This window comes from Rhamphochromis sp. 'chilingali' (assembly GCF_963969265.1).
Source record: "Rhamphochromis sp. 'chilingali' genome assembly, chromosome: 18".
Classification (NCBI taxonomy): domain Eukaryota; kingdom Metazoa; phylum Chordata; class Actinopteri; order Cichliformes; family Cichlidae; genus Rhamphochromis; species Rhamphochromis sp. 'chilingali'.
In genome coordinates this window covers 32,804,248-32,827,365 of record NC_137945.1, presented here as the reverse complement: position 1 = coordinate 32,827,365, position 23,118 = coordinate 32,804,248, and the positions used below count along the sequence as shown (strand labels likewise).

At 43.6% G+C, this 23,118-nt stretch overlaps 1 protein-coding gene across 1 annotated transcript in view; it reads right to left on the bottom strand.

The window, feature by feature from the left end:
• The window catches only part of kcnh2b (potassium voltage-gated channel, subfamily H (eag-related), member 2b), a 252,223-nt gene that overhangs the window by 113,044 nt on the left and 116,061 nt on the right, over nt 1–23,118 (bottom strand). Inside the window, exons 4-7 of the mRNA XM_080864841.1 lie at nt 10,519–10,674; nt 9,137–9,353; nt 8,504–8,835; nt 8,212–8,423 (exon numbers count right to left, since the gene is read on the bottom strand). Coding sequence (XP_080720967.1) covers nt 8,212–8,423; nt 8,504–8,835; nt 9,137–9,353; nt 10,519–10,674 — 917 coding nt within the window. The remainder of the gene's footprint in view (nt 1–8,211; nt 8,424–8,503; nt 8,836–9,136; nt 9,354–10,518; nt 10,675–23,118) is intronic.

Genomic DNA, 23,118 nt, shown 5'->3' with positions numbered 1-23,118 from the left:
AGAAAAGAAGAGGAGGAGAAACAACAGATGCAGGTAAGCAGATGTGTGATTGGATGATGGCAGGTCATCCTGAAACAATCAGAATCAGAATACTTTATTAATCTCTAAGGAAATAATGTGGGTTACAGTTACTCCAAGAAGAAATGGTAAAAATAGTAACAATAACAAACTAAACTCCAAACATCACATTATGTTACAGATTTCAATATTAATTAGTCATCGTCAGTTGTTGATTTGTCCTGTTCTCATTGTATGACGAATTATGATGGCTGTGGTAGCCTTTTATGTTAATGTACAATCCTTAATATGTTCTGTGTGTGTGTGTGTGTGTGTGTGTGGGGGGGGGGGTTAGAGGGAGTGTTCGCCCAGGGCACCAAATAGGCTCGACCGCCACTTGGTACGGGGATACTCTCAAGCCCCCGGCTGAGAGCTCGTTGTGGAGTTTTCTCTGGGCAGCAAACAAACATCAGCTAGATGTTTACCTGGTATTCTTGGAGTCTTTAGGTGGGATCATGAAAGAGAGGAGCACAGCTGGCCACAGATCATCACCTAGTGCAGGGGTGTCAAACTCCAGGCCTCGAAGGCCGGTGTCCTGCAGGTTTTAGATCTCACTCTTGGTCTACACACCTGAATCAAATGATTAGTATCATTACCAGGCTTCTGGAGAACTTAAAGACATGTCAAGGAGGTCATTTAGCCGTTTGAATCAGCTGTGTTGGATCAAGGATACATCTAAAACCTGCAGGACTCCGGCCCTTGAGGCCTGGAGTTCGACACCTGTGACCTAGTGGCAAGTGAAATCTGATGGTGGGAAAGGTTGCCAGACAAACTTCGTACTCAGTACTTGTTTGTTTGAACTGGAAACAGCTGGCGGAAGCCCATGTCTGTAGGGTTTTTAGCTGCCACATCTTCCATCTGGCATCTTGTATCCGAAGGGAAGTTGAGAGCAGAGACTTCCACTGCTGAGGTGGTTGGCAGGACCTGTTGTTATAAGGTCATCGAGGCCAACACATCACCCTCATCCTCCAAGGGAAAGATTCTCCATGGTGCTGGAAAGGAGGCTCTAGTGGAGAGTTCGGATAGAGTTTTATAATCTCCATGTCTCTGTGGATTTTTTAGACATGGAGAAGACTGATGACCAGTTTCTCTGGGGGCAAGAATATGGGGTTCTGGGACCATTACTTCCACCAGGCCCGTGTATAACAAAAGTGAGAGCTGTCCATGTCTGTGACATAACATTAAGCATGTTTTCAGTTGGTGTTGGACTCCTTAATGGTTGCTCCTTCTCTATAATTCTGTTTGATTTTTAAGGACAGGATCTCAAAGTAGCAGGTGTGAGGAGGATGCTTGCTTTTCATAAACTGGAGGTTTGGAGGTTTATGCTAAACTCGGGTCGTCTTCATGTCAGCATTAATGCACGAATTGTCACGGTGAAAAGAGAGTTGAGCCAAAAGGCGAAGTTTTCAATTTATCAGATCGTCTACATCCCAATCCTTACTATGGCCATGAAATCTTGGCAAAGGCTGAAAAAGTAAGGACTGCAAGCACCCAAAATGAATTTCCTCTGTAGGGTGGCTTGGCTCAGCGTTAAAGACAGAGTGAGGACCTCAGGCATCCAGAGCTTGGATTAGAGCCTCTGCTCCAGTGTATTGAAAGGAGCCAGTTGGGGGAGTAGACCCAGAACCTGCTGGAGAGATTGTATATCTCAGGATCAGTGGGAAATCTATGTCAGGACAAAGCCTCTGAAAACATATGCTTAGTTACGGCATCACCAGATCTGCATCTCCGTACAAATGTAACTACACGTTGCATTGATGCAACTATTGTGATTGGCTTGTTCACACCCATCTGCTCCTCCTATGCATGTCTGATTACAATTAATCAATCAAACAATCATTGTCTCTATATAAGGAGTTATAAGGATTTCTGAAACTATCGGAATGAATGTGAATACACAGAAAAGTGAAAAAACTTGCTTGCCCTTAAAACCCGCCCCCCTCTCTCTCTCTCCCCCCCGGACTACAACAAAGAATAGGAGGAAAAAGTCCCAGACCTGGTGTTTTATTTGCAGTTACTGCTGCATATAAAAATTCGGGGCATGACCACAAGGTAATTAAAACATAATGCACCTTGCACAGGCATAAATGCTGTCGATGATGTCAGCCACTTGTGCAGGTGATACCACAGGCTCTAACTCAGGCCTTAGTCTGCCGCCGCTGCAACCTGGCTTTGGAAAATTGGAAGATAATCAATGGATGGATAACAAATCCTAATTCCAAAGCAAAGCTGAATTATTTTCACTGTGTACATCTACAGTCACACACTCAAAGAAACTCCTCACTCCTGACACACACCAGGAAAGGTCTGGAGGCAATCCTTTTGTTTGATTCACGTTCTTCAAGAGACTGACAACATGCTTCTTTGTTTCTTTGTGGGTCACTAAACTCACATGGAGGAAGCACTCCATCAGTTTGAGGCACTGAGGCAGAGCCGCTGAGCAGGTGGCTAAATTACAGTGTGTCACATGCTTCCAGACTCTATTCTAGCCCATTTAACTGACAGATACTGGGACGCTCAGGCATGTGCTTTTCTCACCCAATTATTAAGACGTTGGAATTTAAAAACTGGTCCCAAATGATAAAGATAACCTAACTCAAGAAGAGACAGGGCACTGCAAATGTCTGCAAACATGAGGATTGTTTGAGCTATCCAACACTTACTAAATCCGATGTTTGCAGAGTCTTTTTTCTTTTAATTGCTGCACAGCACAACCTATCCTCCGACGATGGTTCTATGACAAACACGTGGTGACGGTAAAGGGATGTATACAGTGTGTGCAGAATAAAGTGTATTCAATATAAAAGGTTTTATAATGGCTATCAATCATAAACAACACCTGCAGATGTTAAAAAAGAAAAGCGTACGGCTCAGTAACACTTTGCTATAACCCCTCACTTCTGTCCTATTTAAAGGACGTAACCCTGCTGTGGGACTTTGCCAGAGGTGCATCTCTCACCAAAACAACTGCAGAGCCACATTAGAGTACCCCCCACCCCCCAGTGCTCGGTGCTTTCTAAGCAAAAAATATGTGGTCCTACTAAAAATACCTGCTTTAAAATCATTCATGCCACACGCTATTCAGAGAGCTAATGCATACTCATGACCCTATGCAAATGTTCATCATCAGACTTTGACTAATAGGGAATTAATTAATGCAACAACGGGGAGCAGAGCCACAGTGTGCACTAACAAACAGAGCAGGGGCATGCAGGGAATCTAACTCTGATCAAAGCCCCTGGTTTACTTTTAATCTTAACAAAACATGGTTTTAAGTTTGCGGCAGATTGTTCCTGATGCATAATTAAAGCTCGACTGTGACATTGCAGTAGTTTTATAACACAGCATCCAACTCTAAAGCATTTCAGCTGCTGTAAGTGGGTTGAGCCCACTGCAGCTGTCAAAGGATGTCTATGTGCCACTTTTTAAAGCCAGTGTTAGAAAATAGGATTGATGCCCTGGCATGTGTGGAACAGCAAAAACAAAAAAAGAAGAGAATATGCTCACTTAGTTCTTGTCCAGTCGGTGGACAAATGCACAGCCTGCCTACTGCCTGACACTCCAGATGGTTTTGCACACAGAACTATGTGGGATGTTTTGGCAGGTAATGGGAGACACCTTTTGTCTATTGTTGTATCACAGGTGGCATTTAACCAATCAGATCAGCGAACCACCACCCGTGAAGACAGCTGGTGAATCAAACTCAGCTGAGAGAAGAGGGAAGCATGTTTTCCACTGAGGAAACGTTCATCTTTGTTTGAACCCTCTGTGGTTCTCATTAACTTAATACTTAAGCAGGGATGGACACTAATCTCTTCAGAAGCCTTCATGGTTGTTTTTAAAGGACTGTCGTCACACAGGAAACACACCTGTAGATGCCATGAGGTTCTGCCGCAAGCTCACCTGCAGAGACAACCTCTGGCTGTTGAACCATAACTTCCTCAGTCTGTGCAAGCAACTTTACAGAATCAATATCTGTAAATGTTACATGCATGCAGTGTTTCAGTACATACACTTATATATTAAGCACTTTGAAGGCACAGAAGACGAGGCACACACTGTATCAATACCCATCCCAACTTTTCCTTTCCTCATGTTCTGCAAAATCAGCTTATTGATGGAATATGTCAGTCTGTAACAGCAGTATACATCCAGTGCCCTATATTCATGCTCCCTGTGCAGCACAGCTCAGAGCTCACGCTGGCTTCACACACAGGAGAAACATGGATTATGGCACACAGAGAGTTTGAGACCATTACCACCAACAATGACTAAGTTGATTAGGGTTCCTTGATTTATGTGCGTGTTTGTCTGCAGAAATATATTCCAGTAAAACATTGGAGCCTAAGCTGGCTCAGACAAACGCACCAAATAAATCACTTTAATTAAGACTATTTTTGTCACTCCACAGTTTTTCCACCACGGTGCTCAGCAAAAATCTTGCACAAATGTCACCTCATTTTTAAAAACACTTCTTATGGGTAAAAGTTATTATATCCATAAGAGCTAAAGTGTGCAGTTCAACCTGCATTAATCCAGCTGCAAGACGTTCATATACAGGGTATATACTACTGGCTCACAACCTCTCTCTGACTGCATATATAGCATCGGCCATTTTCAAATGTTGCAGAGTTTGTGAAAGACACACATGTGTGTCGTTCAGCATTGCTCATTCTTCACAGTATTAAAGTGCAGAATGCTGGTTAAAAAGCAAAGACACAACACTTCAACGTCAGTTTTATAACATGCTCCTATTGTGCTGCAGTGTTGAACAGTTACAGGGTTAGCAGGTTAACGGTTGCTTTAGTAAAAACAGTGATGCCGTACTCCCAGGAAACTAAAACAAAACATTTAAAAACTACCCAGACTACTTTACGCTTTATGGCGTGTCATGACTGTTGCACTGCAGTGCTGCTGCTGGCACCTTGTGGAGTCACAGTCTGAGTTAGCTGCTGCGCTCTCACTGATAGAGAAGGATGGAAAACACCTTTTGTTTTGTTTGCACCGATAAATGCTGCTGCCTGCAAGCTGCAGTCAGAACATTATTCAGTTTTTGCTTCTATAGTGTAAAAGTCATATAGTTTCCTCGAATTATCACGATACAATGTGAAGGTTATACCAACAAACCCTACTATCCACACAACACTTCCAGTGGAAGCTGAGCTCAGCTGCATGTGCTGCGTAATCCTCTAAAGCATTACATTGCACATCTCTCCCACTCTGTTTCTAATTTGGAAGTGAACCTGCGCATCACTGTTTGGCCTGCAAAGACCAGCAGAGCTCCAAGAAGCCACACTTCGCTTTTTATGGTTTAATATGAACAGTAAGACTTGTGAAATGTAGAAAAATGGGTTTTAGTACTGCAACCTCACTCTTTCAGAGATCGGTGGCTCATCAGAAACAAAACAACTTCCTCATCATAGCTTTAAACAGACGCTTCATCAGTAACACACACATACGCATTTATTCCGTGGACTTCTCATGAGGGAGTGACACAAGTCATTTCTTTATCAGAAAATGCAGAATGCTGCAATTTGCAAAGGAGAGAAGAGGCAGAAATCTAGTTTGTCGCCCCACTGTGGGGTTTCTGACACACTTACAACGCTGCCACATAGAATGGGAGAAAGTAAATGCGACACACTGTGTAGTAAATAATGACAGGCGCAAAAGTCATCACCACTTCAACAAAGAATTACAACTTCTGCGATGCCACATAATCGAAACACAATTCTTGCATTTGTTTTTAAAAACACTGGAGTGGAAACAGAAAAATCCATCAGCCTTAAAAGCGTTGATTGCACACGTCTCCCTAACATCACAATAACACGACTACACAACAAACTATATTTCTTCTGTAAGATCTTTAGGAAATAGTAATGATGGGTCCTACAGCTCTGCTGCTGTGTGCCATCCATGGCTCCATTTATATCTTAATGTCAATAATTGTATTTATTTATTTATTATATTATATAACTGCCCTTCTATGCAGCCCCACAATGTTTCTGTTTCAGTGTTTCTTATGCATACACCATGTATATCGTTCACTCACACATATGTATACATATATATTGCTTTTTATGTTTTTCCCTCGTTGTATATTGTTTTCTCTTCTCTACTTTTGCACCTTTGTGGTCCAGCTACCCAAATCTGCTGTGCAAGAAACTGCACAATGACAATAAAACGCTCTCTAAGACGGGAGTGACAGGACGCCGAGTCAAGAGCCAGCATGTGTGAGTAGCTCTGGGTATCAGAGAGCTGCAGGGTGTGAGTGAGTTTAGCCTGCTGTGTGTGCGGCTGCCTGTGGTGTGTCTGAAGCATACACGCGCAGGTATGGGTATATTGTATGGGTGTTGTAGTCTAGTTAGTTAGTTAAATAGTAAGTTAAATAACTGTTCATTATGACACATGACTATAGTCACCAAGGCCAGGAGCATCGCTGCATTGTATATGTTTGTCCCCCAAAAAGACTTCTGCTTTCAGGGAATCGTCTCATGCTTCACTACTGAAATATCTGTCCACTGTTTAAACTGCGTAATACGTCAGTCAGCACACTTCTATACCCCCATACAGAAGGTCAGTTTGAGTGTGTGCAGCTCATAAATGTGCAGAATGTCTGCACGAGTTCTTCCTCAGGACATCAGATGTTTTTGAAACATGTAAATTATTTAGCCTTGTTTGCCGTTCAGCATCTTCTTCTCTGCTGCTCCGAGGGATCGCTGCGCTTGTCATCACCTATTTGATGCTGCCATCTACAGGCACAGCCCGGAAAGGCAGGCGCTCTGCTCACAACAAGCCCTGTTTGCCAGGCATTTGCCACACAGACTGAAGAGTACGAAGCTTTAAAGCTCAACCACAGTCGTACATTCAGCTGAGTCTAAAGGTACACTGATCCCTGAATAGACTGACAAACAGCAGACTCTGGACTCCACAGTTCAGAGGTCAGAGGGCAGGCGGAGGCAGTTCTTTAGGGGACTTTTGGGAACGTATGGGGCTTCACAACAAATATAGAAAAACACTCAGCAACTATGTGATGTTATTAGGGGCTCTTGTTTCGTAGGATTTCCTTTTCCTTCCACATGACCCCCCGCTGTTCTTCTTCTCTCTTCTCATTCAGTAAAGTCGTGCAGGAGGGAGGTTACACGGATGTCAGACATATATGTGCTGATGAAACCACCTCGTGATTTTTCCTTTCTTCTAACAGCTCTATAAATAGCACTCTATAACATTTGGAGACACAGCTGGTACTGCTTTCTCCATCTGCACTGTATCATAACTGCACCACTGGCTAATACACGTGTATACACACACACACACACACACACACACACACACACACACACACACACACACACACACACACACACACACACACACACACACACACACACCCTTTGATTTTGCCAGCTGCACCTTAGCATGATAACGTTTCGATAGAAGTAAAGCCCTCTGGATCTTGCAGGAGATTCAGGCGTTAATAAAAAAACATAAAAACGTTACTTTGCTAACAAAAAGCAGATTATTATGCAAATATCAATCAGATGAAGATGTCACTTCTGTAAGAACACATACTGGGACGCAGAAATATGCATATGTAAAGTCTATATAGCAGTTCAAAGACTCAGCACACTGTGAGCCAAGGACAGGTAATCTGTGATGGCACATCCCAGCTCACAGGCTCATCATCATCCTCTGAGTTTAAAAACAAACAAAAACAATCCTCAACTGCATCCAAAGTAGACAAGAAGCTGGTCTGGGGTGAGATGCCTTGCTTGGTAAATGCAGCAGTCGGTAGCACAGCAGAACAACGACTCCGATGAGCCTGTCCTGCCTTTAGAAGTTCAGTACAGGTGTCTATTGCGTCTTTTTAAGCAAATTACGTGAAAAAATACAGTTTTTCATGTGTGCAGAAGTACATGCTTATGCCTAGCCTCTGGACTGTTAGAAGTAAGCAGATTACTGGCCTACCACCTTTCAGCATCATCATCTCTTTGAAACTCGGTCAGTGGCCTTCACTCAAGCACTTTTTGCCCCGAAACACTTACAACAAGTGCAAATGGCTTGCAGGCCCTTGATGATTTATGCAGGCTGGCAAAATGTCACAAAAATAATGCCTCTGCTGGACATCGGGCACACTGCACATGGACTGTGTCCTACCTGTGTGACCTTCTCTGTGACGTTGTGTGTCCGGTCAATGAGTTTGCAGGGTGCTATGATGTCCATCTCCCCCGAGGGCAGAGCAATGAGTGGGTCCGGTTTGAAATCCACAAAATTGAGCGTGATCTGAGGGATTTTGGAAATGGTGCGGTACCGCATGAGGTCAGAGTCTGACGTGGAGTTCAGTATGTTCAACTTGCTGTTTACTGCACCTGGAAATATGCAAATGAAGTTCAACAATCAGGTAAGAAAACCAGCAGGAAAACATTTGATCCCACCTGCGCCTTCTCACCGGTGCTGCTGCTGGCCGGCCGGATGCTTGGCCGCCGGTTCTTCCGATCCCATTCCGGCCTCATGGCCTCGATCTCGTCTACGGAGGAGGCGCGACGCATGCTGTGAAAGCTTTCTCGCGAGCGGCTGTGCGACAGAGAACAGTTGGAGGCCGAGCCTTCGGGGTTGAGGCTGAGCCGGTGGTGGGGTGCTACGCAGGGTGTGGAATGGGTGAGGGGACCCACCAGGTGGGCTCCGTGAGTTTGATGTGGTGGAACGGCTACTGGAGGCTCAGAGCACAATAAGGTGCGTTGGTCTTCCTGGCGGTCTTCAGGCCAACTCTGTAGCGCTGACCTGGGAAACACAAACAACGAATATTTCCAGATCCGAGAGACTCCAGTGTCCTGGTAATCAGCCAGGACACTGGACATTGTTGACTGAAGTCAAAGAATTTCACAATGAGCTCAAAAAGGCCATAAACACGAGAGATGAATCCCTGTGACTGGAGTTAGCAGAGGTGATGAGGCACAGACAGCTGGCAGCTTTGCAGCCAGTGTCTGCAGCAACATGTAGCTTAAAGCTGAAATTAACTTTAGAGTGATTTTAGAATGTGAACATGTTCATCTCTGCAGTAATGTTGAAATCAAGCATCTACCTGCTTCCACTCAGCTTCTCCTGGTGATTTGGTGGCAGTGGGGGGAGGGGCAGAAATTCCCCCAGACCTAAGGACTCGGGGCTACGGTGGTCCTCTGGGTGTAGCGACACCGGCGTTGCTGTGGGGATGTGTCCGGCCTCTGCGTCGTCCAGAGAAGCTTTACTGTTGGACAGGGAGCGCAGCAGGGGGAGACGCAGCTTGAAGCCTCGTGGGCGACCTGGTGGTGAGACGGAGGAGGGATAAGACTATTAACCTGGAGAGTGACAGGTGCACCTCCAATATGGCAGAAATGGGTATTATATTAGAATAGTGAGACAAGCACAAACAGCTGGAGCATGTTTTCAGTGGTAGGCGTCATGCTAGGACAGAGAAAGAGCTAAACATGCATCAGCCTTCAGAATAAAGCTGCAAAACCAATCGACCAGAATGCAGGGGCAGCAACTCGGATTAAAATGTGGGCTTAGCCACAAAGTTATGAGATACTTGATTCCGGATATTGCTGTGTCCTATTCCAGATGCTGCTCCCCTGGGTTATCCCTCTAGGACATTAAGAGCATAGATCGACAGCTACATTTAACACAAATATTCAGGATTTACAAGAACAAAAGCATCTAATAATAGCAGGACCACCTGGTCTATCTGGAAGGCAGAATGAACAGTTGATCCAGGTGAAGCAAAGTGAGCATCACGTCCAATTTGGATTAAAAAACATGGGAATTAAATAAGCAGCAATACATCCCGAAAATGTTCCACACTGAGCCACAAACGACACTCACTCTACTTATACCTCACTAAACCAAAGAGAAAACACAATCAGCTGTGTGGAGCACGCTGTCTCATTGTGCATCACGGGCCACATACACAACATTGTGATATTAGGGGGGACACACAAGTGAAGCTGCCCTTTCTGTTCAACTACAAATTTAGCTGAGATGCCAAAATATAAGAAAACAGTTTTAATTTTTCCACATGCTAAACAAACGCTGCTGCAGTACAAGAAATGTGTCAGTGTGATTCTCTGGACTTAAACTATAAGAAAAAAATGGTGAAATGAAAGAAAAAGTCGTGGTAGCTCATCACCCCGACTGTACTGCAGTTACAGAGTAATTACAAATTACACATGTCACTTTTACATTAATGTTTTTTACTTCCCAAAGGGCCACACCGTCACACTTTCTGTCTAGTGGGCCAGATTTGAGTTTTTGCTGGGCCAACTCTGGCCCAGGGCCTTATGTTTGACACCGGTGGTGTAATAACAGAAACGAAAGCTGCATTCACATAAGGGCGTCAGAGATGCTTTTCTTGTCTTTGTGTAAACGGTGACGTTACAGGAAAAGCACAGAGAAGAACAGACAAACATCAAATGTTGCGCTCGTGGTTACCTGTGACGAGCCAGGTGGGCAGGCGGTGGTTCAGCTCCTGTTTGTGGTCTCGGAGAGACTCGTCTGTCATGACCTCGAAATTGAGGATGAACATGATCACCACGCCATCCTCGTTCTTCACTGGCACCACATCCACCATACACAGGATGCACTGGCCTGCAGGGGGCAGAGCAGCAGATGGGGCAGGTTACGATGGCATGCACAGGCAGCGAGGCTGGGTTTAAAACTTGATTTCAAATTACTTTACAGTGGTGGTGTTACTGGAGCAACATCAAAGCACAGATAAGAGCAGAATTCAGTCAGAGTTCAAGCTTTGTGTAATGACTTTGTGAACGTCTACATAATCAGTTTGTTGAATCGTGTGAGCGTCTCAAATGCATCCGTGCATCTCACACTGTGAATTACAAAGGCCTGCTTTCACACACACACTCAAATATACTAAAGTACACGGTTCTCTCTCCTTATTAAATGTGCATCTGTGTTTAATCAGCTCACACACCATCTTCCATACGAGGCTAATCTGCCACACGAGTGCTAAAAGAGCTAAGTAAGCGTGAAATGAAACCACACACAGGAGAGCGTCGCACAAACACAAAATAAGCTGCTATTCTGCTTTTGACACCATGAATGTGAGCTTGCAATTGCATTAACATGCATGTATACACACAGCAGTATCGTCATCATCCTCATCAGCAGCGTGATGTAAAATGATGATCTGACTGAAAGAAGTGAAGACAAAACTGTTGCAACATAGTATCAAAGTGGAGGAAATTCCAGGACATCTATTACACACATTCTGTGTACACAGTGAAATCTGTGAGTTTCCTTCTGTCCTTGAAAATGAGCAGAAACTCGACTCAAGTATCAGTCTGGCTAACGAATCTTATCTCCAAGCAGACATCCTCACAGACATCCCGAATATGACAGCACATAATACAAAATTACACATGAAAAACATTCTGAACTGAGTCAAACATATCAGTCCATCATATATGTAAATAAGGTTGTTCCACTTGGTTATTAAGAAAAGCTCAACCACACATATAAGATACTGGTTACTGAATTATGTGGCAAATGAGCACTGGGCCCCTATTCAAAGAAGATCATGAGATGCACACTGAAAATAAAACTGCAAAATATTCCAAAAACTCCAAATACATGATACATAGATGCATGCCATGATTCAAACAGTACAGAAAGTGGACATGTGAACTGTTTTTTTCTTTTCATGTTGAACAGAAAGGATTTAATCCTATAAATTTACTCTCAAATATTCTTGTTTTACTGAAAATGATCCATGAAGTATGTCCTCCTGTTGCACGCTGTTTAAATACATTTTAATCGGTTTTGTTGACATTGTGATTCCAAACATCACACCAGCAAAACCTACAGTGAAATGCATCCAGTCTGCAACATCAACTTAAAGTGCACGAGCGTTTTGAGAACTTAAGCTTTTTAGTTTTGCACCGTAATCCTTCTTTTCTTATCTGTCGCCTTTAAACATGGACGCCAAACAAAGTTTCTTTCAAATTCCCTCTCATACCTGATCTGCCCGTCTGCAACTTACCTGCAGAGTGATGGTCAGTGAGCACCCTCGCAAACAGAAGCTGTGGCAGTTTTCGCAATATGGAGCACTTGGGTATTCCGTGCAACCCAACGTGCAGGATCTACTGCATGCCTGCCTGACCCACCCACCAGCCTGCCATTCATCTCACATCATTGCTGGAGAGTAGGGCGAAATCCGATTGGACAACAGCATAATCCCAACACAGGAGGGGAAAAAATATGAAACCCAAGGGAAAGTAGAGGATTACACCATCTGGCCATATCAGCGACGCATATAAACATGTGCCAGTTTAAATGCGTGCTTATATGTGCACATGTGTATAGATGACCAGGCTGATGTTCATTCACAAGTCACTGGGTCGTGTCCATTCATGTCATTAACAGCGTTCCCTGTGCATTTGTAGCTTTTTTCTTCTTCTCTTTTTTTAATCGCTGAAGGTGTTGGAGCATCACCCCCAAAGCTGCTTTACAAAGCTCTGCATCCACGTGGCAAGGACAACGTGCACACAATCTAGAAATTTGAAAGCTTTGCTTTCCTCCGCAAGCGACTGTCCCGTGAAAAAGTGAGTGAGAAGTAAAAGATATTGCAGAGAATATGTCTGAGAAGATCTTTCAATAATGCTTCAGCTATTAAGTAATTTGAACTCTTTTATTATTTTTCTGAGTTAAATATGAACAATCATTCATATTCATTCACTGAACTGATGAAGAAACAGGATGGAGTGTGTCTGTGTTCGGGACTGGCACTGGGAGTGCACCAGCTTGGGCTTGTGTCTCCTCCAGCAGATTCTTTGAAAAATACTTGAAATTATAATATTATCAACAGATTAATGTGGATTAAATCTTTCCCTCACTGATATAATTACATTAGAGACATTAATAATCCGAGGACTAGCTCCTAATCTAATAGGAAATCATTACATGTCCCATGTTTGAGTCAGGATCATTCCTGTATACATGGGAACACTTTGGAAAGCTGGAAAGTTTGTGGGTGACAGATTTAGTAATATTTACTAATATGTACACTAACTAACATGAATGCACGCATGCACTGAAGTACAAAAGCAACCTGGACTCCCACTCTGGTTGCAGGGCCTCCTCATTAACACCCAGGAGGAAGCCACTGTGTTATTACTGTCTTAGCTGTTCCCAGGACTGCGCTCTTCTGGACAGAGATCTCCGCTGTTGTTCCCGGGATCTGCTGGAGCCACTCGCCTCGCTTGGGAGTCACCGCACCGAGTGCTCCAATTACCACTGGAACCACTGTTACTTTCACCCTCCACATCCTCTCCAGCTTCTTCAGAAGTACCCCAGCATTGGTACTTCTTAAGCTTCTCGTGTTCCTTCTTCCTGATGTTGCTGTCATTCGGAATCACTACATTCCGAATGACAGCAACATCAGGAAGATATATATCTATATGTACATAGCGCAAACCACTGCAACAGTTGCCTCAAGGCGCTTCGACTGTAAGGTAGTAACTCCATAGCATACGAGTGAAAACCCTGAGAATCACATGATCCCCATGAGTAGGCACGGGGCGACCACAAGAAGGAAAAGCTGCCTTTAACAGGAAGAAAGCTGACTGCAAAACCAGACCGGATGATTGAGCATGCATCAAAATGGGAATATGTTACCTTTCAAATCAAGTTACAGCTATTCTGTCCCTAGAAGTTGCTCTCTTATAAGATTTCTATTTGGATTTGCCACATAGGTGAAATTTCCTTCTGACGGGTTAGATGTGACCTTACTCTAAGCCTATAAACCCAACCTGTAACAGGTGACTGTCCACCTGGTGGATGCTGACAGGTTTCATTGCTGTTTAAGGGTTTAGAAAATGTTAGGGGTAGAATCCGTGTGTGGTTAGGCACTCGGTGATGGTTTACATTAAACAGCAGATGCATTACAGCAGCGACAGATTACCACAGATATAGGTCTACATGTGCCCTACATTTTTCAGCGTGGTGCAAATGGAGGATTACGCCTACGTACTTCAGGAACATCAGACCTTTCTTAATGTTGACCCTCATACCGTCTCCGTCTACTGTGAAAGATTTCCTCCGAGAGCATCTGAAACGAGCTGAGCTCTGAGGTTAACGGGGCAAATGGCATTTCATCTAAATGCTCCGCCTGGATTTATTCCAATTCAACATGTTCCAGCTGATAATCTGATTCACCGTTGCTGATTTACAAAGCTCTAGGAGATTATTACAATGCACTAAACACATAAAAAACTTCACATGGCAGACCCAGGGATAGCCCAGCATCATACACAGCAGTGTAGACAACTACAAGGACAAACACTGTGAAATGTAACATTTAAAAGCTTACTTGGATTTATTAATCAGATGGATTATTTATCAATAAGTGAGAAAATAGTTCCTACCAATATTCAGAAAGGTTTTGGGGGACAAATTAGAAACGTATCCTTCCTTGTAAAGATGAATTCAATTCAATTATATGGAACCAAATCACAAAAACAGCTGCCTCACGGTGGTTTGTACTGGAAGATATACGAGCCCCTACAAGCTTGCACTGGTGACAGCGGGACAGCATGAACACAACTGATCTCTACAATGTATCCACTGCCAAAAAGTACCAAAAATGACTCAAGTGGTTTAGATCTATGTTTCCATAAACCTTTCGCTATGGCGATCTCCCACATGTGCGTACAGGTAGTCGACCAGCACTGACTGGTACGGACTTGGAGCGTAGTGGATCCTGTGGTGAAAACCTTGAAACATTAACAGTGACTGTGTCATTACGCTTACTAAAAATCCAGAGAAATACATGCACATAATGGACGAAAAGAGAAAACAATCAAAAATAGATGTAATGAAATGAAGCAAATGATTTATTTCCCCATTTGTATTCGCCATGCACACAGGATACTCATTTAATCATCATGACTGACGGCGTGGCATACAGTACTCTTCCCTGATAGGCTTAGAGGGACAAGGTAGGAAGGATTAACTGCTGAGGAAGATCTTTTTTCCAGCTTAGTAGGAGATGACAGAGGATTGGAGGACAGTAAACAGAGATTAGGCTGCCCTGAAGTAATCAGATGTGAAAACACACCTAACTGCGAAGGCCAACGCTTCCTTCAATGTTATAACTGCACTGAGTTGGATTAGAGGTCAGGGTCACTCCCGCTGCTGCGGAGCCCATCAGGCAGCTTCTCCCTTCTGTGCTGGGTGAAGGCAGTGATGAATGTATTTATTTCTTTATGAAACACTGCTCTCCGACATAACAAACGTATGAACTCCTCTGTACTACCACTGAATGCTGAAAGCACAGCCATGTAAGTTCTACACCTGCACTATCATTGGGACTTCAATGTAAAGTTCTGCATTGGCGCCTCCTACTGGACGACAGCTGCCTCTACACACAGCACAGCGCAGACGTCACGTATCCCTGTGTGCGTTTGTAGGAATTATGCTGACTGAACTCTAAACAGTGAGGTGCATCCCTGTAAGCAGCTTTGGCTCTCACACTGCTTTTCTTTTGTGTTCTTTTGAAATAAAATAAATATTTGATTCTAGCGATTTTTCTAAAAAATATTGGTGTTACATCAAAAAGATTTACAGATGCCACGGGCAGTATATTTTATTTAGCATAAAAGGAGCATGGAAGCACGTTAAAACTGTTTTCTTCTCGTGGTCGTGGTCAAATACAGTGCCGGTTACATAAGTCACAGCTGTTCCAGCCCTGCAAACAGTGTGGACGGGCTTCTGCCACAGTGCTGCTACAGCAAGTAAATAGCTGCATTTTCATCAGGACGGGAACATTGCTTCTCAACGCTGTTAGCCCGTGTCCACTGTCCATTAGAGACAACAGGATAAAGAACATGAATCTGTGAGTGCTACAGCGATGTAAGAGGATGAGCTCTGCTGTATCACACACACAGTGACAAAGTGCACATCACTGTTTAGCAGAAAAAACTTCACATGTTCGCTTCCACACAGATTTTTTAAAGGGTAGCTTCTGATGTTGCCGGTCACTTTCAGAACCCCCCAAACCCCACTGTCAGACTATACTGACAACCATATTTTCACAACTGCCCCAACATGTCATTGTTCTTATTTTTAGCTGATAGCACCCACAGAAGAAGTGACAGGGTGAGGGAGTCAGCATGGGTTGATGGATATGCACTGCAAATCAAAAGAGAGCTGCAGAAAACGCTGCTATAGATTACATGTTGCTCTGGACTTCATTGTAGACAGCTGTAATCTTTCCTTTTCCTTGGCGGGGAGGAAGCAAGAGATTAGAGGGGTTCCTCTTGGACGTGGTGAGAAATGACTCTGATGATAAAGGCAAATGAAACAAACGCAGCAGGTCGGGCGGGAGGTTTTAACGAGCACACTCGGCACGTTTTACTGTGGAGGCTGGATCCTTACTGTATCCCTCTGTTCACTGCTCTGCATATAAAAGAGTCAGCGAACCACTAGGTGGCAGGGCACAACAACTGCTTTGGAGGAGATATCCATACTCATAAATGCACACGCACCCACACACACAACCTGGCCTGCTGTATATATTACCTTTAGAAACAGAGAGGCATGGAACTAATCTGGCTATACTACACCGCCGCATCGAGCCTCATGCAGGTGTGTTATTGGAAAAGGGCTGGGCAGGGAGCTGGATGACAGAATGGAAAAATTAATTGGTGAATGGGCGCCTGTGTGTGTGTGTGTGGCTGACTGTCAGTCACACTCTTAATATGGTTCTGCAACCACACACATACACACACCTTCACCATCCTTCTGATCTTGGCCACCAGCTGTTCTCTGATATGTGATATAACATTACACAGCGATACTGATGCCACACGACTGACCCCTGCATCCATTTCTGGAGTGTTTTTGTATAAGAAGCAGCAGGAGGACAAACTAGTCCAGATAACAACTCATCAGCCTCCTTCATCTGTAACAGAGACAAGTAGGCAACAGGTGTGTCAATGTGGCGAAGTCCTAAAAAGGTGCGTCTGACTGTGCAGGTGTGAATGCCGTGAGCATTTAGAGGCTATACAAATATGTCCTATGAAGCCCATACTGAGTGACTCGGTCTGCCCCCTGTTGGTGGAAAATGAGAAATAATGTTGTGTAGATGTAGTGAGACTGTGCATATGATTGATGCAGTGAAGCTGAGGGGACCACGGTGGCTGGGAAGTTGACAAAGCTCCAGACTGACAGAGGGATCCATTACAGCGGCGGCACCTGTCCTGGATGAAGCATGAGGTGTGGTGCTGTGAGTGGAGCTTGTTCTGTGGTGTTTATTAAGGCCCAGAAACTTTAAGATGGATTAGTACAACGGCAAATCTTCAACTGCGGGGTTGTTCCGGAAACGTAAAAGCTATTTGCGATTCAAAAACTAGACTCTAGAGAAAGTAATTCTGTGAGGTAAGGTGGAAATGATTTTACCCGTCAGGCGTTTTTTAACCCTCCTGCCATCCTTTAAAAAACTCACACCCATCACCCTAGGGACCATTCTCAGCCACGCCATAAAAAGACCATATATCCATATTTTATTCCACTTTAAATTAGCCAACCTTGTAAAACTACTTCTCCCTGAAATATTCATGTAAAGTTTTAATTATATTTTCGTTGTTTTAACCCTTCAAATCCCAGTGTTATTACATGAGCGCCCTGTGTTATAAGCCCCAAAAACCAAAAAACGAAACTAAATATTTCCACAAAAAAACAGTTGAAGTAATATGTGATTGTCATTATAAGTAGGCCTTTAGATGGACCAAAGATTGGCACCAACATACATTTTGACCTGCCATTATTTTTTTTGCATTTTTTTTGCAATTTAAAAATTAAAACTTCAAGGCCCTGAGTCTTCATTGACATCCAAGAAAAGAAGAAAAAATAAAATCATTTGATGATAATTTGGGGTTGAAAAATAGCGTTTATAATGGAAGTCAATGGGCAGAAAATGGTCCCCAGGGTGATGGGTGTGGGGATTTCTGCTGCTCAGCCATTTTAGGCTGATTTAAGGAATTCACACTGGAATATTAACATTGCCAGGTAAAAACTATCCTGTGGCAAGTTTGGTTATATTCCACTGAACACAGTGGAAATGGCAGCCATTTAACACATAGCAGTGGCACAAAAAGGTCCCAAGAAGGCAGGAAGGTTAACATTCAGAGACAGTTGCCACTGAGAGGCTCAGAATACATGAACACAGCATGGATGGCAGACAGGCTTTTAAACATTTCAACTGCAATCTGATAAAGTGAGAGCGTGATAAAAGACAGAAGTCGCTACCGTTCTTTCCAACTGCCATAAAACCTCAACATTTGTTTAAGGGACTTGCTGTTTGAAACACACTACAGGGCCTCCATTGTTTTGACGAGAAAGCCAAAAAAGTATTTACATAAATCGGGAAATTGATCAATACGGTGTCTCCTAAACTCCCTCACTGCCATGTTATATTAGTGCAAAGACAACCTTGTTTCCAGATCTTTCCCAAGCTTCATTACAGCTGCCCCTTCACAACTGATGAGGTGGAGAGACGAGAGAACGAGAGGGATGGACAGTGTTGGACTGTTAGAACTGCTTTGAAATTCATATGAGCTGTTCGCACTAAAGTAAAAAGCACCATCACTTCATGTGGATATCCTCTCGGCGCCAGCTGCGGTCAAGGCTGGAGCTGAATAAAACACCCTGATAACGACTGTGTTTAGTCTGTTCTTCCCATTCCATGCAAGGCCACCTGGGTTGGCTGGAAGACTGTTTACTTAGCCTGGCAGGGCGAAGGACACTGTCTCAGCTGAACTATGGACACACACATACATACATATACACTGATATGCACACACTCATCCCCCCCTCCCTTTCCAAACGCCTTCGACGCTTATTCCCTTCCGATGCTGACGGTGGATCAAGGAGACCAGCGCACAGGCTGCAGTACTGTCTAAATCGGCTGTCTCTCACCCTTTACTCACCCCTGTTGCTTGTCATGTGTTTCTTTGGTGTATTAAGAGTTTTTTCATGTGCAGAGGTGTTTTTTTCTGTTCTCAAACTGATCTCCCTGTTGGAGCTCAGTCTGAGAGGAGTTATTTTTTCCTCCTTATCTTTCCTCATGTGGTGCATTTTCCATTGTTATACCTCTCTGACCTGTCTCCCCAATGTGATGTTTGTGTAATGTATGTATGGTCGGAGGGTAAGATGGCGCCGCCATTGCGTGCAATAGGTCGGCAGCCTTATGAAATTTCCCCGTGTGGGACTAATAAAGGTATATCAAATCAAAAATCAAAAATGAGGAGTCCGACGCCGACTGGGATCTTCGACGCTCACGTCTGATCACAGCTCAGTAACCAAGGAAAAGAGGACGTGTAATGAGGGTCAAAAGTTCACGGGAGAAACGTGCTCCCATCACAATTACTTCATGCCCGCTCAAAATACATTACACACAAACACACAAGCAAACACAGCATTAGAAACTGATTTATGCGCTCCACAGGTATCACCATCTTTGTCGCACGCATTGTGGATTTATTTTGAAAGCATTGCCTGTAAAGTGCCAGAGCTTCCTCTATAAATCCGTATCCATCAGACCCAGTGAGAGTAAGTTCAACTGGACACACTGTTATTAGGTATAACTTCAAACCTAATGCTTTTGCTTCTTTACTGTCAGATATATACAGTCGGAAAAGTGGATGCTCATTTTAAGTTCAAAAGATGAGTTAAGCACCAGTTTCCTTGAGCCTGCTGGGTCCCGCTCTGGGGCTACAGGAGCACAACATAAGGGTTAAAGGAAAGTGCCGCGGTCCACGAGGCCACATCCAGAAGCCAATTTACAGGTTAAGGTGATTTTATTGCTACTAAAAGCTGAAATCTTTAAGCCGGAGTGAACAAAGGCCAAAATAATAAAGCAAACAAGCTATTCCAAAAAGGGAAAACCAAACAAAAGCAGCACTACCCCCAAACTCCCCAACTGAATAAACAAGAGAAAAAGTACAGAAAATAATAAGGCAGGTCCCCTCTGCTGCTTCAGATTATCTACAACAATATACACAAAACTTAGCAATTCTCTGAAGTTGGACATGCAAGTTTGTCATAGATGGTTTGCAGGATAAGGAGGGTCAGCAGCTGCTGCTTGATGATGGAACCAATCAGCAGCTGGCAGCTCGCCAATCAGGAAGGACCTGCAGAGACTCTTAAAGGCACAGGACACACACGGAACAAAATCCAGCCACTGTGATCCAAAAATACGGCAACACAGCCAAAAGCTCAATTTGAAACTTTTTTTTCTACCGTTGGCTTTGATGATGTCAGTGAAAACAGATATCCCTAATGTTGTGACTGATGTGAGCACATCAGGCCCATCTACCAACAGCCTGGGTTTCCATCTTTTTACACAGTTTCCCAGTAAACGATAAAACACGTGTTTATTATAAGATATTACTCAGGCAAAGCTGCTGCTGTAAAGTCCAAGAATGATAAAACATGGAGCTGAAAATAAGCAGAATAGGTGCTTTTACTACAACTTGGCATTTGATTGTGGCATCTATGGAGAATGACTTCATTTTGGAGCCAACCTTGAATAGATATTCACAGACGTGCAGTTTAAGGGCGACTGTTTTAGTTCCATATTATAGCTTTGGAGTTTACCAAGAACAACCTAAGACAGGAGCACTGAGACCTGAATCACCCAAACACAGATCAGAGACTAAAGCAGTGAGAGACCATCAAATCACAAACACCTCAGACGTGTCATTTGTAGACGCTGAGAGCGGCTTTTGCCTCGTCTACACTGCCGACTGCAATTTGAAGTTGTGAAAACAGTGTACACAGCTGTACAGCAGTTTCCCTCATGCCTACTGCCTGTTGACACGTACATCAATAGCAGTTTGTCAGTCAATACATTACAAGTGATACCGACACAGAAATGAAATGTCTGAGGGAGATACAAACACAATATAAAATGTGAAGCTGTGCGTCTGAGGCTCCAGGATGTGAGTGCCTTCATGCTCAGTTACTGTGTGTGACAGTTTAAGCCACCTGAAAGGAATCCCAGCCAAGCTGTGGACATCTCTCTACCAGAGACACTGTGTGAGACGGCGGTGTCAAACATCTCACCCACAGCTCATGTCACACACAATGTGATTAACAGATTACACGTCAGCGCCAGTGTGCAGGCCTGTATACCTGCAGCATGTCTGTTAAGTGAGACAGCACACGTGTATGCAGCTTCTAATAGGTTACATGTCAGGAGGGTTTCAGAGCAGCAGCACCTTAGAGGTCAGACGCTGAGCTCCAGCCTTCAACCCGACACCACACCAATGCACAGAGTGAAAGTAAACACTCGCTTCTAATTTTCACAGCAGATTTCAGAAAGTGAGTTTAAATTAAAAACGTTACACGTCAGGAAACAGTCTCTTGCTTTGTCTGTTACAGTAAGTTCCCTGGAGCTTTGTGAATCCCAGTCTGTGCAGCTCTTTTTGATTGCGTCATGGTGCATACAGTACCTCGTGGTCAGTGTGCATGCACGACTGCCCCATGTTATATGACCATTATCCATACTACAGTAGGCCACACAACCTATTTAAGCAGTACAGCATTTATCTGCAGTTACAAATGCATCATGCTGTGTGTATACGACCCAATGAGTGCTGCATCAAATGAATATGTAAATACTGAGCCACATTCTTCAGTGAGGATTTAATTCGACATGTTGTTGACTGCTTAATTAAAGGGCCTTGCACCTCTATCGGCTTGCCACACCAATCGGGAAACGCTCACTGAGAGATACTGGATGTGACTATTCTCTGGAAGAGCTCCTCCAATTAGAGCGACTCTGGAAGTGAGCAGGACTTGTTTCACATGAGCCGCCTGCAGTATTCTTTATTCTTCTCCAGACGTTTCATGCGCTCACCCTGTGTTAGCAGCAGGCTGCATGTTTAAGGACGCTACATATTTGCATTTGGTGAGAAAATTGAGGGAGGAAAGCAACAGGTCTAAACTATTTACCCATATGCCCTAAAAGCTGTCAACATCAAGTCGAAGGCTGTCAGTAACATTCAGTCAAACATTCATGAAGGATATTACACTGGTAGGAACTAAGAAACTCTGGGAAACAGCAATGCAGAGAAGGGTTAGATGTGATAGTCCTTCAAGTCCTGAACTTTCTAACCCGGCTGTCACATAATGAGCGACACCGCAGTGTCATTACATGTAATAAAAACTGAATCCCACTTTAAGCTCAAGTAAAGGCCATGTCACTGACATTTGTGACTTTTTAATGACTTCTCAAAATATGTAACAGATGTCATCACTTGATGGCTTAAGACTGGCCAAATTGGCACAGAAGTGGAAAGATGTACAATCAAAGGCAGAGCCAGTCCTAATAAACAGTGGACTACAGAAACACAATGAAGTGGGTCCAACCGTGTACTCCAACACTCTGGAGCAGGATGCCCTACAACTACCTGCTGCTTTAAAACATTACTGATGAGGATCCTTATGTGATGTCATGCACACACGTGATACAACCACAGACTGCACCACGTGGTTGTCAGGTGATCAGTGATCTGTGTGGCTGCGACCTTATTCACTCTGTCCAACACCGTCACCATAATTGTAACACATACAAACTGAATGAAACAATACTGTCATGTGGTTGGTGGTTACATGTCTGCAAAACCGATCACCTCCTCAAAAGGTTTCAGATGAACAATTACATGCACAATAATGTTGAAAAATATTAGTATATAGATGAAACTGCAGCTCCCTCTTTGCTTGATAACATAACGAACATTAGCTACACTCATCAAATGAATCTAATATTATGTGTGACGTCGTGAAGTGCACAGGATTTCATAATAAAAGCATGAGAAGTATCATTCGATTTTTTTCTCCACTTTGTCATAGAAAAGATGAGAGTAGGCATGCTGTCAAATATTTAGCACATCATAGTAATGGTGAAGTTTCAATAGACCACCACAATACTCCCACTCACCTTTACCCAACAGTCCTGCTCCTTAAAGCAACCCTCAGGGCAAATTTCACACGTGTTGCTGTGCTGCTGCA